Source organism: Penaeus monodon, chromosome 41, assembly GCF_015228065.2.
Source record: "Penaeus monodon isolate SGIC_2016 chromosome 41, NSTDA_Pmon_1, whole genome shotgun sequence".
Classification (NCBI taxonomy): domain Eukaryota; kingdom Metazoa; phylum Arthropoda; class Malacostraca; order Decapoda; family Penaeidae; genus Penaeus; species Penaeus monodon.
The window spans coordinates 26996453-27011452 of record NC_051426.1 but is presented as its reverse complement, the minus strand read 5'-3'; the positions used below and the strand labels follow the sequence as shown (position 1 = coordinate 27011452).

General features: G+C 31.4%; 1 protein-coding gene across 1 annotated transcript in view; it reads right to left on the bottom strand.

The window, feature by feature from the left end:
- Positions 1-14338, bottom strand: part of LOC119598269 — a gene marked incomplete at its 3' end in the record, with an annotated part of 15300 nt that extends 962 nt beyond the window's left edge. Inside the window, 13 exon segments of the mRNA XM_037947920.1 lie at positions 1796-2034; positions 2146-2260; positions 2426-2629; positions 2792-3001; positions 3357-3600; positions 5621-5733; positions 7834-8046; positions 9523-9753; positions 9990-10061; positions 10575-10733; positions 11748-11844; positions 12934-12998; positions 14194-14338. Of these exon segments, the coding sequence (XP_037803848.1) occupies positions 1796-2034; positions 2146-2260; positions 2426-2629; positions 2792-3001; positions 3357-3600; positions 5621-5733; positions 7834-8046; positions 9523-9753; positions 9990-10061; positions 10575-10733; positions 11748-11844; positions 12934-12998; positions 14194-14301 (2070 nt within the window).
- Between the last annotated feature and the right edge of the window lie 662 nt (positions 14339-15000).

The following is a 15000-nucleotide window of genomic DNA, read 5'->3' as shown; positions in this document are numbered from 1 at the left end:
AAAGCTCATCCAATTTTCCAAATAGTCCTGATAACTAAAAATTATTGAGTAGAGGAGACAAAGTATTCTCTTAAAGGAAAGTAAGCTTAGATGTCCTCAGTTTTCCCTCAAGTTTTTTGGGAAAAACATTTTTCTAATGCTATTTATATCGATGTTCCTATTATTTTGTTGACATTATGATTATCATTTTATTAATAAAACTAATAGCAATAAAAATAAAACATAATCTTTCCAAAAATCAAAGAAAAGGGAAAACAGCTAGGTAAGAGTAGTCATTGACTCCTTGGTGAATAAACACTTGTAAAACCATCTATGTGTAAAGACAATCAATAAAGAAAAGGACTAAGCCAACACGGTTTGAATACTAGCCATCCCATCACTACGGATTTATGTACTGTCCTCTCTATCTTTTTGTGAATTTTGCTACATACAGATGGCTCCACATGTGCTCAGCCAGCAAGGAGTCTTTCAGTAGGCCCTAGTGACCACTCCTGATTCCCCTATTCCTTGAAATTGCAGGAAAATGTGTTTTTCTTTCTAATACTATTAATATCAATATTGTTATTATTCTTACTGAGATTATGATTATTAAATTGTTATTAAAGTCTTGATAGCATGAAAGACAATAAAATAATACAAAAGAAACTTTATAAAAATCTAAAAAAGGTAGGACTATGAACTGACACCTTGAAGAGCCATCTATCTGTAAATGCAATAATTAAATTTATATTATAGTGGCCATGGCATATATTCTTGCCATCCATGCCAATTGGGTTAAAAAGCAGGAGGAAAGACCATTTTTTCCATTCATTCATTCTATAAACCTCTTGAGTTTTTACAGTATAAGTATATATATGTGTAAATCTTCCCCTGTGTGGCATAAAACAGCAAACCATTTAAGTTCTATTTTATTTCCCATTTGCAAGACAGAAAATGAGGTCAACAAAGTATCTAACCCTAATTTACAGCCTATGCAAAAGGTAATAAAATCAAATGTTTACAGGGTCTCCAAATGGAAATTTCAACAACCAAAAATTACAAGACCACTGAAGTTTAATAACTGACCTTACATCAATAAAAATCACATGTGAATCAGAACACTATGACTATACCATAAAGCTGAGAAAGTATCATTTGTGTACAGGCATATAATGTTAAAGCTTATAAATTAATGTTTTCAAGTAAATCATGTCCTTGCTCTTTTTTCATTTTTCCTGTAAAGAATAAAGCAATGTCTAGGTAAGAAAAATGACACAGCATGATCACCCTGACAGCAAAAAGAAAGCAACATGAGAATGTAATAATTTTTAGCAAAAGGTTTAAGTTTATCTATTTTTCCATTAGACCCCTTTTCAGGAGGGACACATCCTGTTTTTAAAAGAGGCTGACATGTATTAATAGAAGGCATTTGTTACATAATACTGAGTACAATTCCCACACAATAATAAAATTATGAATGCAAACATATTTTTTGTTGTAATTCATATCTCAAATGCAAAAGTGTACGTAAAATCTCTGTTTTAAAAACATATTCCACACACATGAAATGTATTTACTACAGTATTATTTCTTCACTGACATATTTCCAAAGTGCAGAAAATAGCAAACAAAAGCAACACTTCCTTATTCATAATGAGAGTAGAGTAGTGTACTTGGTAGGAAGCCTATTTTCTACAATTTTCAGATCTTCCTTTATTCTGGTGGATAATCTTTTATTCAAAGACACCTAAAGCTAATATTGGATAAAATTTTCTAACTGGATTACCATAAGTGCATAAAAAGAGAACTTTCATACCTGTTCATCATCCATATTCTCATCATGTTCTGTTGCTTCTGCTTCATCTTCATTGTCTTCTTCATCAACTTCCTCTTCTTGTTCTTGTTCTTTCTCTGCTTGGTCTCGTTCTTCTTCAACTTCCTCCTCTTGTTTCTCTTTGTCTTTGTTTTCTTCCTCTTCCTTTTGTTGTTCTTCTTCCTCATCTTGTTCATCACAAACCATTCCATTTACATCATCTTTGTCATTTTCTTCAGCATCTTAAATTAAGGAAAGTGGTAATAGTAACAATATAACAAAAGAAGTTTGAGCAGAGTACAGACAGGTGTAAAAGGGTATTATAATTATGAGTAAACATTTGTAAACCTTACCATAATGATCAGTTCTTTGTTGCAGTTGTTCAAAGACCTGTGTTAGCATGGAGATTTGTGGGTTGGCGGTAATGAAGCTAACACACGAAAGACCAGTCTGACAAGCAGCAACAACCTACAAGAAGTTCCGATTAATACCTGGACTCTCAAGTCTTATTTAAATATTACAAAATCCTACAAGCCTTATCATCAGATATCCAAAATCTCACAAGATATTATGACTGAGAAAATAGAAAAAACAGATAATATAATACAAAGGGAAATGCTTATACTTCCTTACCGACATGTGATGATCATGTAGGCCCATTTGAAACAGATGCAAAATCATAGTATATGGTACAGGACACCTTGGATCAGGGTGAGTTGCCATACATGTTAAAGTTTTAAACAGCTGTGCTCGTGTCGTATCACCAAAGTAGATGACTGGCATTTGGCTACCATTCATCACTCGATCTGTCACAGCTATGACTCTCTTCTGTAATGCCTGTAAATGTATTTGTAATTTTTGTATAATTATATATGTGTATATTAAATATAAGTTTACAGACAAACAATTGTATACTTTGATGTATACAGACTTTCATTTTCTTATTTATTCACAAAAAACAAATTCTGTACAGCACATCAATGCTTTTCTCACTCTCACCTGTCTTGACATCAAGGGCGTAGAATGTGTTGCATATCTAAACAAGGCTTCTGCTAATCTCAGGGCAGCGGTAACAACCCGACCAAAGTTTTCATATTCTGGAAGAGGATTGTTTGAAGATTCCGAGTCCTTTGTTGAGACTGAGTATCCTTTCTTTTTGCTCTTCTTTTTCTGTAGTGTGAGATTAGACAGTCCTCTGCTGCCATAGCTCTGCAACGGGACAGTTGGTCAGTAAATTTCATTTCATTCATATTTCTGAAGTATGAAACATGAGGTTATTACTATTATTAAATATGAGCAACTATCAAGATACAATACACAAACATCCATACTGATAAGCTCCTAAAGATTTACTGTTAAACAAATGCATTTTTTAACAGCCACATCATTTAAAATATACTCTCTCTAACTACAATCACCATTATCAACATCATACTTACCCTTTTCCTCCTTCTCATTCCCATCTCACTCCCCATTCCCATTCCTATCCCCATCATCCTCATTTCAAGGACAAATATCAATTTCTTAATTTCATGCAGGTTCCACCCTAGTGCAGCTGACCTACCTTTATTGTAAATTCTTGGTTCTTTGGCATCAGATCTTCCACAATGACATCGATTAACTTGGGTGACGCTGGATGCCGTCCCTGAGACACTTCGACAAGAGTAGTCATGACAGAATATGCGATAATCCTTGTCTGTTGCCCATTAGTTGCCCAAGCTTTGGCCTTGCCGTCATAGTAAGACTTTATGGTCGCAGTGAGCAATTCTGCTATAAGGCTGAAGTATAAGTCTACACAATCTCTCATGCTGTAAATACAAAATAAGAAAATATCATTATCACAAAAATACTACGAATTGTATACATAATTTTTTTTTTTTTTATAAAAATGATTGTAATAACAAAAATATAATGATAATAAACTAATCTTAATAAGGAACTAACACTTAAAATATATTTATTTTCAGTTTTTTAGTGTTTATTCATGCTGCTAAAATTTTATATTATATAACCTGTCAATATATTACTGTTATATTTCAACTTTTTAACAAGTAAATACATTACAAATGTGAATAACAAATAGCTAAATAGCTTCACAAAAAGGAAACAAAAATGGAATATATATATATAATATATATATATATAATTATATATATATAATATAATATATATTAGATAATATATATATATATTATATATATATAAATATATATAATATATATAAAATATATTATATATATAATATATATATATATGATATATATAAATAATATATAACATATATATGATATATAAATATATATATAATTATAATAATATAATATATATTATATATAATATATATATTATATTATCTATAATATATATCATATAATATATATCATATATAATATATATATATATACATATATACATATATAATATATATATAACATATAAATAACATATATACAATATAATAATATATATATATACATATATATACATAATATACATATATACATATATAATATACATATATAATACATATATAATATACATAATATATAATATATATATATATATATATATATATTGATATTACATAATCTCTACATTCTACAAAAAGACATTCATAAATAAATTATGTGCTTTCACCCCCCCAAAAAAAAAAATATATATATATTAATAAAAAAATAATAATAATAATAAATAAAAAAATATATATATATTCACAATGTGACATATCTCAATCAATTATTTTTTGCTTAAATAGTCATTTCACTATAATGTATTTTCTTAACACTGTACCTACAATTAACCTTTTCCCAACGGCTAGTATTCATAGTGGCCCGGGCCCTGCTGCCGGGGGTACATATGGTCACCCTAGCATGCGCGACTGCTCATGCCAAATACCAGCATCCAAAACCGTAGTTTTTTTTTTTTTTTTTTTTTTGCATTTTTTTCAAGTTATTTTATTATATAAACTTTAGTTTCAACAGGTTTATATTATCACTTCCATATAGATATAATTTTATGTTCAGTGTTTTTATAAATACATGATTAATTAATTTATCTATTTAATTATTTTTTTTTTTTTTTTTTTTTATTATTATCATTATTTTTTTAAATACATGTCGGTATTTTCACGTGGTTTTACATCATCACTTCGTGAATATTTTACATCACTTCGTGAAAACTATATAATATCTCTGGCCAATGTAGTCAATTACCAACGTAATTTATTTTATGCTAACCTTGGAAGCCCGAGAAGCTTTATGAAATGCATAGTATAGGAAAAATGAGAAAAAGTGTTAAAAACTACTTAATCACATTTTCATTGGCAAAAAAATAATATTTTGCCGTAATTGTAACAAAAAACTCATGGCATGGCCATACATACACCATGGCATGTACGTACATGCCATCGGCACATAGTCCAGGCATGCCATGGCATGTACGTACATGCCACCCATCGGGAAAGGATTAATATGTGGTATGAGGTATGCCTTGTCCTCTGAATATAACTAAAACTGAATGGTACAGATATTCTGCAACAAACTGGATAAACTATATCAGATATTGTACTGAGACTACCTCTACCAGAAAATCAAAATAATCAATTCTTGCTAATTTTCATTCCCTTTATCAACTCATTCCCAGTATGCCAGTTTCTATCTTTAGACTTTTCAACCTTCTCTCAACTAGAAAGAAAAAATGATGGACCAGCTTCTAAACTACATAAGCAGAAGAGGAATGCTGACAACATATTGAAGACCTAATGATCAATGAGAGTGATGATTTCAATACCATTTCAATGTATGAGAATATTTTGTTTGGAAATCATACCTGATCAGGAAGTCCCTTAGCATCAACAAACATTGCTGATGAAGTGCCGGCATAAAGAAGGCTAGTAATTTATGTTCATAGCTCTTGTAGGATTTCAGAACAAAAGTCTCCATCTGTAAACATGGTAAAATATTAATAAGACAATCCAATCACCTTTCACTTAGATCTCCTCCTTAAAATAAACAGACATATCTGTACCAAAATTAATAAATAGGTAATCTCTATTTTACTGTGCCTCTGTTTACAATGTTTCCCTTTAGTGATTTTTTTTATGGCTTTTGCTTTTTTATGTTATGAGTGATTCAAAATAATGGTGTTTTTAGCAAAGGTATGATGCATTGATATACAATTCTCAGGATCTCATATGCATCTTGAAGCTTCACCCCACTTCTATTCCCTCCTATACATCACTTATTGTTGGGGTTCTTGCCCATATACAATTTGAGATATCGTCCACAAATATGGCTCCCAATAGGACATCAAGATATGATGAAGGCAGCAAGAAGTTAAGAAAGTGCAAGAGTATTTCACTTGCTATGCAACAATGTTATACAATGTTTAAACAATGATGTCTCAAAAGAACTCAACTTGCCACAGTGAACTGTGCAAACAATCTATGCAAACAAGAAAATAAAGAGGACAAGTTATTCCATGAAAATTCTTGTAGCACCTAGATTGAAAGCTTGAAGATCAGAACCACCTCAAACCTCTAATGAGCCCTATGACAATACAGCACAAGGTGAAAGCACTCTAAGAAGGAAATGAAATAAAGCATATAAAGATCTCATTGTAAAATGGCCTGCTTATCTTTTCCACTATGTGGACGCAGTACTAGGCAGCATCATTGATGCAGAACTGAACAGAGAAAGAATCCTGAAAATTGCAAATGATGTCAGAGAAGGTTTTCACTTTTATGAAGGACTATGCAAGGAGAAGAAGAGAAGCAACAAACAAGCCATGGTGAATAGCTTTTTTCATAAAGCAGCAGCTTTGCAATGGCAAGAGTACAATGCCATGCCCACTATAATAAGGTTCATATGTTGTCTTTGCACACATATGGCTCTACAAGTGCTTAGTTACCAAGGAGTCAGTTATTAGTCTTACCTATCTCACCTGTTTACCCTTTTCCTTGATTTTTTGAAAGCTTCATTTGTATTATTTTATTGTCTTTAATGTTTTTATTATTTTAATAACAATAAGTAAGTATAATAAGATTAAGAATAATAAAAATATTAATATCAATAGTATTAGAAAGAAAAACACCTTTTCCCATAAATTCAAGGATTGGGGAAATCAAGTGAAGTCACTAGGCCTACTGATAGACTCCTTGGTCTATCAGTAGATGTGGAGCCATCTGTAAGTAACAAAATTCACAAAAAACTACAGGGAATAGTACATAAACCCATAGTCATTGGGTTAAACACTCTAGTTTGGCATCTCTGTGAATGGTCACTATCACTCAACTACCTTTTCTCTAGATTGGTATACTGGTTGTATATTATTGTGTATAATAATTCACACAGCTTCTGTCACTTATCTAATGGTTGTTTATTTTGCCAAGTTCAATTATTTTCCAGTATTTTAAAAGTCATGAAGTTTTCTTTTTTAGTTATTTTTTATGGAAACAATTGTGTCACTTTACGTTATATCATTTTACTGTTTAGATTCAGGAATGAGACTATTGTAAACCAATGACTACCTGTAGATTTTTAAAAATATCTAAAACTTAATATTAACTTCAAGGTACTCTTGTTATTCTTCCAAATCTACACATAAACTCACTCCTATACAATCTATAATCATTAAAAATTTACCCATAACTCAATTCTTATTGTATTAATTTCAAGGTACTCCAGTTATTCTTCCATATTTAAACAATATACTCATTACTAAATAATCCCCAATTCTTAAAAAGTTACTCATAACCTGTACGTCTGAAATCCCAAATATAATTTGTGAAATGTTTCACTATACATTCACATTAATTACTGCATAAGAGTATATTTTCTCAACAAAATGCATTATAATATAACTACTTGCACATCTGAGCTTTTATATAAAATTTAAAAAATGCATCTATCATTTACACCCATTAAGAAAAGAAAAAGAAAAAGATTTCTTAAACTCCTCACTCCAACACTTAAACTAAAGCACTGAACACAATAAGATATCATATCATTTGAAACACTGGACTGCAATACAGATGAACATACCTGTAACATCCTAAAGACTGGGCCCAAAAGATCACTCATTTTTATCGTTATGGCATCATTATTTTCACAAGAGACCATTTCCGATATGAACTTTAACGTGTTCATTAATCGGGTGATGGCCAACATGTGTGTATAGAGTGGGTTTTTATCATAATAACCCACAGGCTGCAGTGGATTCAGCTTGAATGTGTATTCTCTGGGGTGGTTATATGACTGCAAAAGAAGAGTGACAAAGTTTACGGATATTTGTATTACCTTTGTAAGATTCATGGTGTTTCTGTCTTTGGTGCATTATGTAAAATAATCTTTGAAATAAATATTTAAAAATAATGTTTCTGTAATATGACCAACATTATAGAAATAACAAAAACTGTATTTTTCCTTTCCTTTTAACACAATAAAATAAATCAGGAAATAATAAAAATTAAACTATGAATCTGATTGAAAATTATGATAAATAAATCCTAAACAATGAAAACAATTGTATAAAAATCCAGAAGAAAAGTATACAAAAAGGACCATGCATCTCATGTGCATGAATAACTAATGCTAAGATCAAGTAATAAACAAATAGTAGCTTGAGCTTTTTTTTGTGAATTGCATTAAGTTATAGTCCATCAAATATAAATTTTTCATTTGTAATGTAAATGCAGTAAATTCAGAATTAAAATATGATTTGCATTTAGCAAAATTATTTCAGACATAGCTTACTGAAAACATAGTATAATAACAATGTCCATGACTGTAAGCCTATGAAGCCATAAGCATTTTCAGCATACTTGATTCCTAAGCAAATTAGCCCAACACATGATATTGGTACACTTTTAGTAATGTTTACCCAAGCTCAAACTACACTAAAACCAAGAAAAGTTCTTAGAAAGACCAGTTGCCCTTTGCAAGAGTTACCAAATGCCACATTACAAATCAACAAAATGGATAAGTACTAGCACTCATATCTCATCCCATTTTCATAACCAAAATAAATTAAACACTGAACATAGTTTTCTGTGATCCATGATGATTTTTTAGTAGCAGACTTAATATAGTGATCTGTTTATTAATTATATTCTCCATATAATCACTTTATATTTGCAGTGTTTATTCCTGCTGTTTAATATATATTTAATATCTAATATGTATTAATCAATGAAAAACTGGTATTTGTTTCAAAGATGCTTGGAAAAGATAATGGATCTACATGTGACTTCTAAGATTTTCTTCAATTTTACAATACCATTTTTGTTCAGAAATAATTAGATTTTCTCTGTCTGTATGTATTATACTATGGTGGATATACAGAATTACATTTTCTTCTTTGAAGAAGAAAAAAAAAAGAAAAAAAGAAAAAAATAAAGAAACGTAGGAACTTCTTAAATACAAAATAGGGTCTCAAAAACAAGGGGATGTTTTCTGTGCAGGTGTATTTCTGAAATAGGAGTGGTGATATTTATAACAAAATATCTCATGACTTTGCAGAGTAGGCAAATCAAGTGTATACTGTCCTACATACCTTGTCTTCATAAACTTAATGTTCCTTAAAAAAAAGTAAATATATAAATAAACCTATCAATAACAAAACCTACTAAAACTGGATGCTCATACCATTACAGCTCATATGAGACCCCACCATGAACATCTACCTCAGTCTATGAAACAACTTCTATTATAAAAAAAAAAAAAAAAACTTACCTCTTTCTCAACAATACCCTCAAAAAGATAGTCCATCAGGTGATGTGACAAGCAAATGAGCTGGGTTAGCTGCCGCCCTCTTGCCTCTGAACGGCTACTGGTTCCTTTGCCCCCAATGCCGGCTAGTGGTAATGTCGCGAAGGCCTGACCTGCATATGTCACTTCAGACTTTTGACCAGTGCAGGTGAGGGGAGAGTCTAGTTTCTTCAGCAGTAGTTCCTCTAAGGCTGCCTATATAAAGAGTGCTGATTTTTAGCACCTCATGAGAGAGGCTTTAGGATGATTATGCTACTATATGCAAATTGTCAAAGAAAAAAATAGGTAGTTAAGAAGAAGAAAGAGAAGAAAGAAAAGTAAAGAAAAAAACTTTTCTTATGCAACTAAAAACATGCATAAATTCACAATATTTGAACTATGCTTCAGTGGATGATGATTTAGATACATATAGAAGCTGTGAGAATACATACCTTATGAGGTAAGCATTGTTGTGGGAACAACTTCATGTACTCTTGTAAACACTTCAAAGCAGCTGGACTCCACTGTAGATAAATAACAATTCACTGGCTTCCTACACATAACCATCTAATTACTAATCAAAAGATTGAATTTCATCAATTTATGACAGGTATATGAGAAGAAATCATGAGTTCATTATCTCTCTGTTCTATTATATTGGATACCATGGGGCTATGACTACAACTTATCTTTCATTTTTTGTCAATATATTAGTGAATTAAAAGAATAATATTCTACCTTGTTGATAAATTGCTAGAAAAAAAATATTTTATACAAATAACTTTATTGACATCTGTTTAAAATTAATCCTGAATATTTTGACAGTGATGTTGCATTCAAAAACAATGAAGACAGCTTTTTTTCTGTGAGAAATAACATGACATTAGTGAAATCAACAATTTCATTGTTTCCATGCCAATGTTTTTTTGTTTTTGTTTTCTAGAAAAACAAAACAAGAATTTTCTTTATCAAAACAAAGAACAGAAAGGAATAAAAAATTAGAGATTTATACAACTCAAAAATTTCAATATAATTACATAGGAAACTGCTCCAGCTAGAGATGTGACCAGGGGAGCGGCAGACTGCGATAACAACTTCCGATGAAGCTCTGGTAGTTTTGGTATTCTCTCAAGAAGGAGAAGGGTGGCATAACAAGCAGTGCGTTTTGCCTTAGCCCCAGAGGGTGCATTTATAATCTGTTGGGTGATAAAAAGATAAAAAAACAATGAACAGAGGTAATTTGGGAAAGGAAGGAGAAAGAAAATAAGGTAATAAATAAAAATTTTGCTTGAGTATTCTATTTACATATTTTCCTGCAACTTTTCAACATTAAGTACAATTATCCTGAGAATCTTATATTTCATCAGCCAATCTCAATCCATATCTTAACATATCTTATTATGGATTAGGAGGAAGATTGACACATAGGTAAATAGGCACATAGACAAATAGATCTACAAATAGAAAGATAAAAAAACAGACAGACAGAAAGATAGACAGATAACTATAGATAAATATTACTTCTCGATCAACAAGTAGTCTCTATACTTGAGATTACAGATATGAACAGCAGAGTATGCAAAGTTCTCAGCCAAAAGAAAGAGAGAGAGAGAGAGAGAGAGAGAGAGAGAGAGAGAGAGAGAGAGAGAGAGAGGAGAGAGAGAGAGAGAGAGGAGAGAGAGAGAGAGAGAGAGAGAGAGACAGAGAGACAGAGAGACAGAAGAGACAGAGACAGAGACAGAGAGACAGAGACAGAGACAGAGACAGAGACAGAGACAGAGACAGAGACAGAGAGAGAGAGAGAGAGAGAGAGAGAGAGAGAGAGAGAGAGAGAGAGAGAGAGAGAGAGAGAGAGAGAGACAGAGAGAGAGAAAAGAGAGAGAGACAGAGAGAGAACACGAGAGAGACACACAGAGAGAGACAACAGAGAGAGAAAGAGAGAGAGAGAGAAAGAGAAAGAGAGAAAGGAAAGAGAGAAAGAGAAGAGAGAGAAGAGAAAGAAGAGAAAGAGAAAGGAGAGAAAGAGAAAAAGAGAAGAGAAGAGAAAAGAGAAGAGAGAAAGAGAGAAAGAGAAGAGAGAGAGAGAGAGAGAGAGAGAGAGAGAGAGAGAGAGAGAGAGAGATACTATTATCAATCTAACATGAATTTTTTATCAACTATTTTCTTTGTGTTAATCATTCTCTATAAATCGAAAAATGCAAAACTTTTACCATGCTGCAGAACTGAAGCCATGTTTGTCCCTGTGCTGTCAGAATATCCTTTGGACACTGCTGAATCAGTGGCACCAAGAATTTGATTGCATTTCGCCTGAAAATGGAATAGATCAATATTAGTGAAAGAATACGATAAAACAACAGCTAAATCTTTAAGAAAAGTTATTCAAATTTAGTGCTAAATGTTCATGCTTTCAATGCTCCTAATTTATTAGCTTTTAATACAGGTGCAGATAAATATCATTAGCATGGCAATGTGAACTCAACACCTTTTCCTATAACGTTTTGTAATAAGCAGATAGCATATCTCTTTAAAAGTTACTCTCTTTATATATATATATATCACAATATATTTTATGAGAAATTTAATATATGAATTACCGTTCCTTTATGGGAGAAATATATAGCAATGAAAAGTAAAATTTAAATGATAACAAAATGGTTAACAAATATTTTGAAAAATATTATTATAATATTTGGTTGAGCACCAAGTGATGGGACAATGCCGCCACGGAAAAATCTGGCTGAGGCCATGGTAATAGGAATGTGCAATCATGAAAATTCTGCCGAAGACCGGAGTGACGGGAATGATTTGCCATGAGTGCACAAAGCCCTAGGAGGAAGATTAGACTCAGTGGACATTTAGGAGGGGGTTCTTGCTATATTCCCACCAAGGGTGGAATGAATCATCCATGAACCATGCATGGAAGAGCAGTAGCTCCAAGGAGGACACTGTTTCCATACCCAGGTTCCTATTCTTGCTCACTGTGGTAGGTCGCACAACAGAATAATAAAAAAATAAAAGATTATATGAATAACACAATGGTACTTATTGTTATTGTTACTGTATAACTTGCAGACTACCTAGAGAGATAACAAGGAGTATGTTCAAGGAAAAAGAGTCTATTACCATCTTGATACAGCATCTCAAAAGGGATCATTTTAAAATTTGGAAAACCACAAAAAAATGCTTATAAAGAAAAAGAGGTAATATCACTGCAAAGTGGCCAAAAGTCTTGATACCACACACAAGTGCTTATGTGGGCCAGGCCTACAAGCACCTGGGAGGGTCACCACTCAAGTAAGCCCAATGCCTAGATTTTGATTCAAACGCAAGTCATGAGCCACCCAAATCCATCACGTTAATAAATAAAACTTTTACTACACAGTTACTTCTACTAACCTTGTTGTTTTCTGATGAAGTAAATTACTAATCTCCTTGGCATGAGTTTCCAAAACCTTGGGATTCTGAAAACAAGAAAACATTATTTGTAATAACAGAAATGAAATACTCAGGGTTAAAATCAACACAGTTGTGTAGTCCAGGTACAAAATTATTATTATTATCATTATTATAGAAAAAGTCTTTTCAAATCCTATTTCTTAATTTACCAAACTCTAGTACTGACATTAGCATCTATATCAGTTCTCTTTCAAGTTTTATGTCATTTATCCACAAATTGAGTAGTCTTTCTAAATAATCTTTATGTTTACTATTATAAGTTGGATATGAGATCTCTTTAATTGACCTTGGATTGCCTTGTGGTTTTCAGTAAAAAAAGAAATGTGACATACAGGTGGAATTAAATGAACTGAAGATACAAAATAAATTAAAAAGCTCACAATCATGCTATTAACATCTTCATGTTGACAAATATAGAAAAAAATATGAATAAGAATGAATACCTTCACAATACATGAAATGTATTCAACTGGTTTCAATATATCTCCATCAGAAATACACATATTTCTGACCAAGATATAATCAAAACTGGTTACATACATCTCTTGTATTGTGAAGATATTCATTCTCATTCATACCTTTTCTGACATCAAGCTATTGGTAAAGGTTATTAGAAGAGTTGCAAATACCAGCAAAACCAGTATTCCATATATTCCAACAAGATAGGGATTGTAGGCCTCTCTTTAGCAATTCATTGTCAAATAAGGAAACAAACCAAGTTCTATGCTACAAAATCAGAGAGATTTATTGCCCTCTGCAAAAGTGCCAAAGGCCCAGAGGTCTTGACACTTGACAGATTGACACAACTATGCTGGGCTTTTGATTATAAACTGGCAGATTTATGAATATTTGAATAAAACATTGCTATTACAATTACAAGAAACAGGCATCTGTTTGAAGTCTACTGGGAATCAATTAGTAACATTTGCCAAGGTATTCTGTTTGGTTCAGATTATATTCAAATAAAGGAACAGGTATACTGATGATCGAATGTGTTATACCTTCTTAAAAATGATTGTAAAATTATTAAATATCAAATGATAATAACAATATCTGTCAATTTCCATGACTAACAAACTATTATATTTGCAACTTACTTTGGAAGAATGAAACTAAGAATAATATTTCCAATTCTGTTCCCAAATCAAAATTTTAATTCTCTTATCTCTCTATCTATACATTATGTGGCATATTCCTTACCTCATGTTCATACACTCCATGGTTTTGTGCTGCTTCAATAATGATATCCAAGTCCTTCTCCACATAATTCGTGTCGAGTTTCTTATAAATAGCTTGACAAACCTCCATTCTGGACAGTTAACATGTGGGGAGGTTGAGCCACAATGTTTACACGCGAGAAAGTTCCTATAATCGAGAATATTATTTATTTACTTATAATTACTTTCAATACTTATTTTTATATTTTTTAATTTACTAATTTTATTCATCTAACCCATAGGTTTTAAACATATTAACCTTTATACGTCCTATTTGATTTGATATATTCAATTTATCTACTACATCAGCAGGAAATAAAACGCTTTGCACTTTGGAGTCGCTTATGCTACAAATACAACTAAATTGTATTCAGTCTCAATCACAATGAAATAATTTTTTGATGGCCAGCAAATTCTTATACACTCGCGATATAGAAACGCTAAAACAACAACAACGACAACAACAACAACAACAACAACAACAATATGGCATAGGTTTCTTAACAAATATTTATAGGGAAAAGGTACTTGGATCCATTTTCATATTAACAATATCTGGTTAATATTTTATATATATATATATATATATATATATATATATATATATATATATATATATATACATATATATATATACATATATATATATATACATATATATATATATATATATATATATATATATATATATATATATATATATATATATATATATAGAGAGAGAGAGAGAGAGAGAGAGAGAGATAGAGATAGAGATAGAGATAGAGATAGAGATAGAGATAGAGATAGA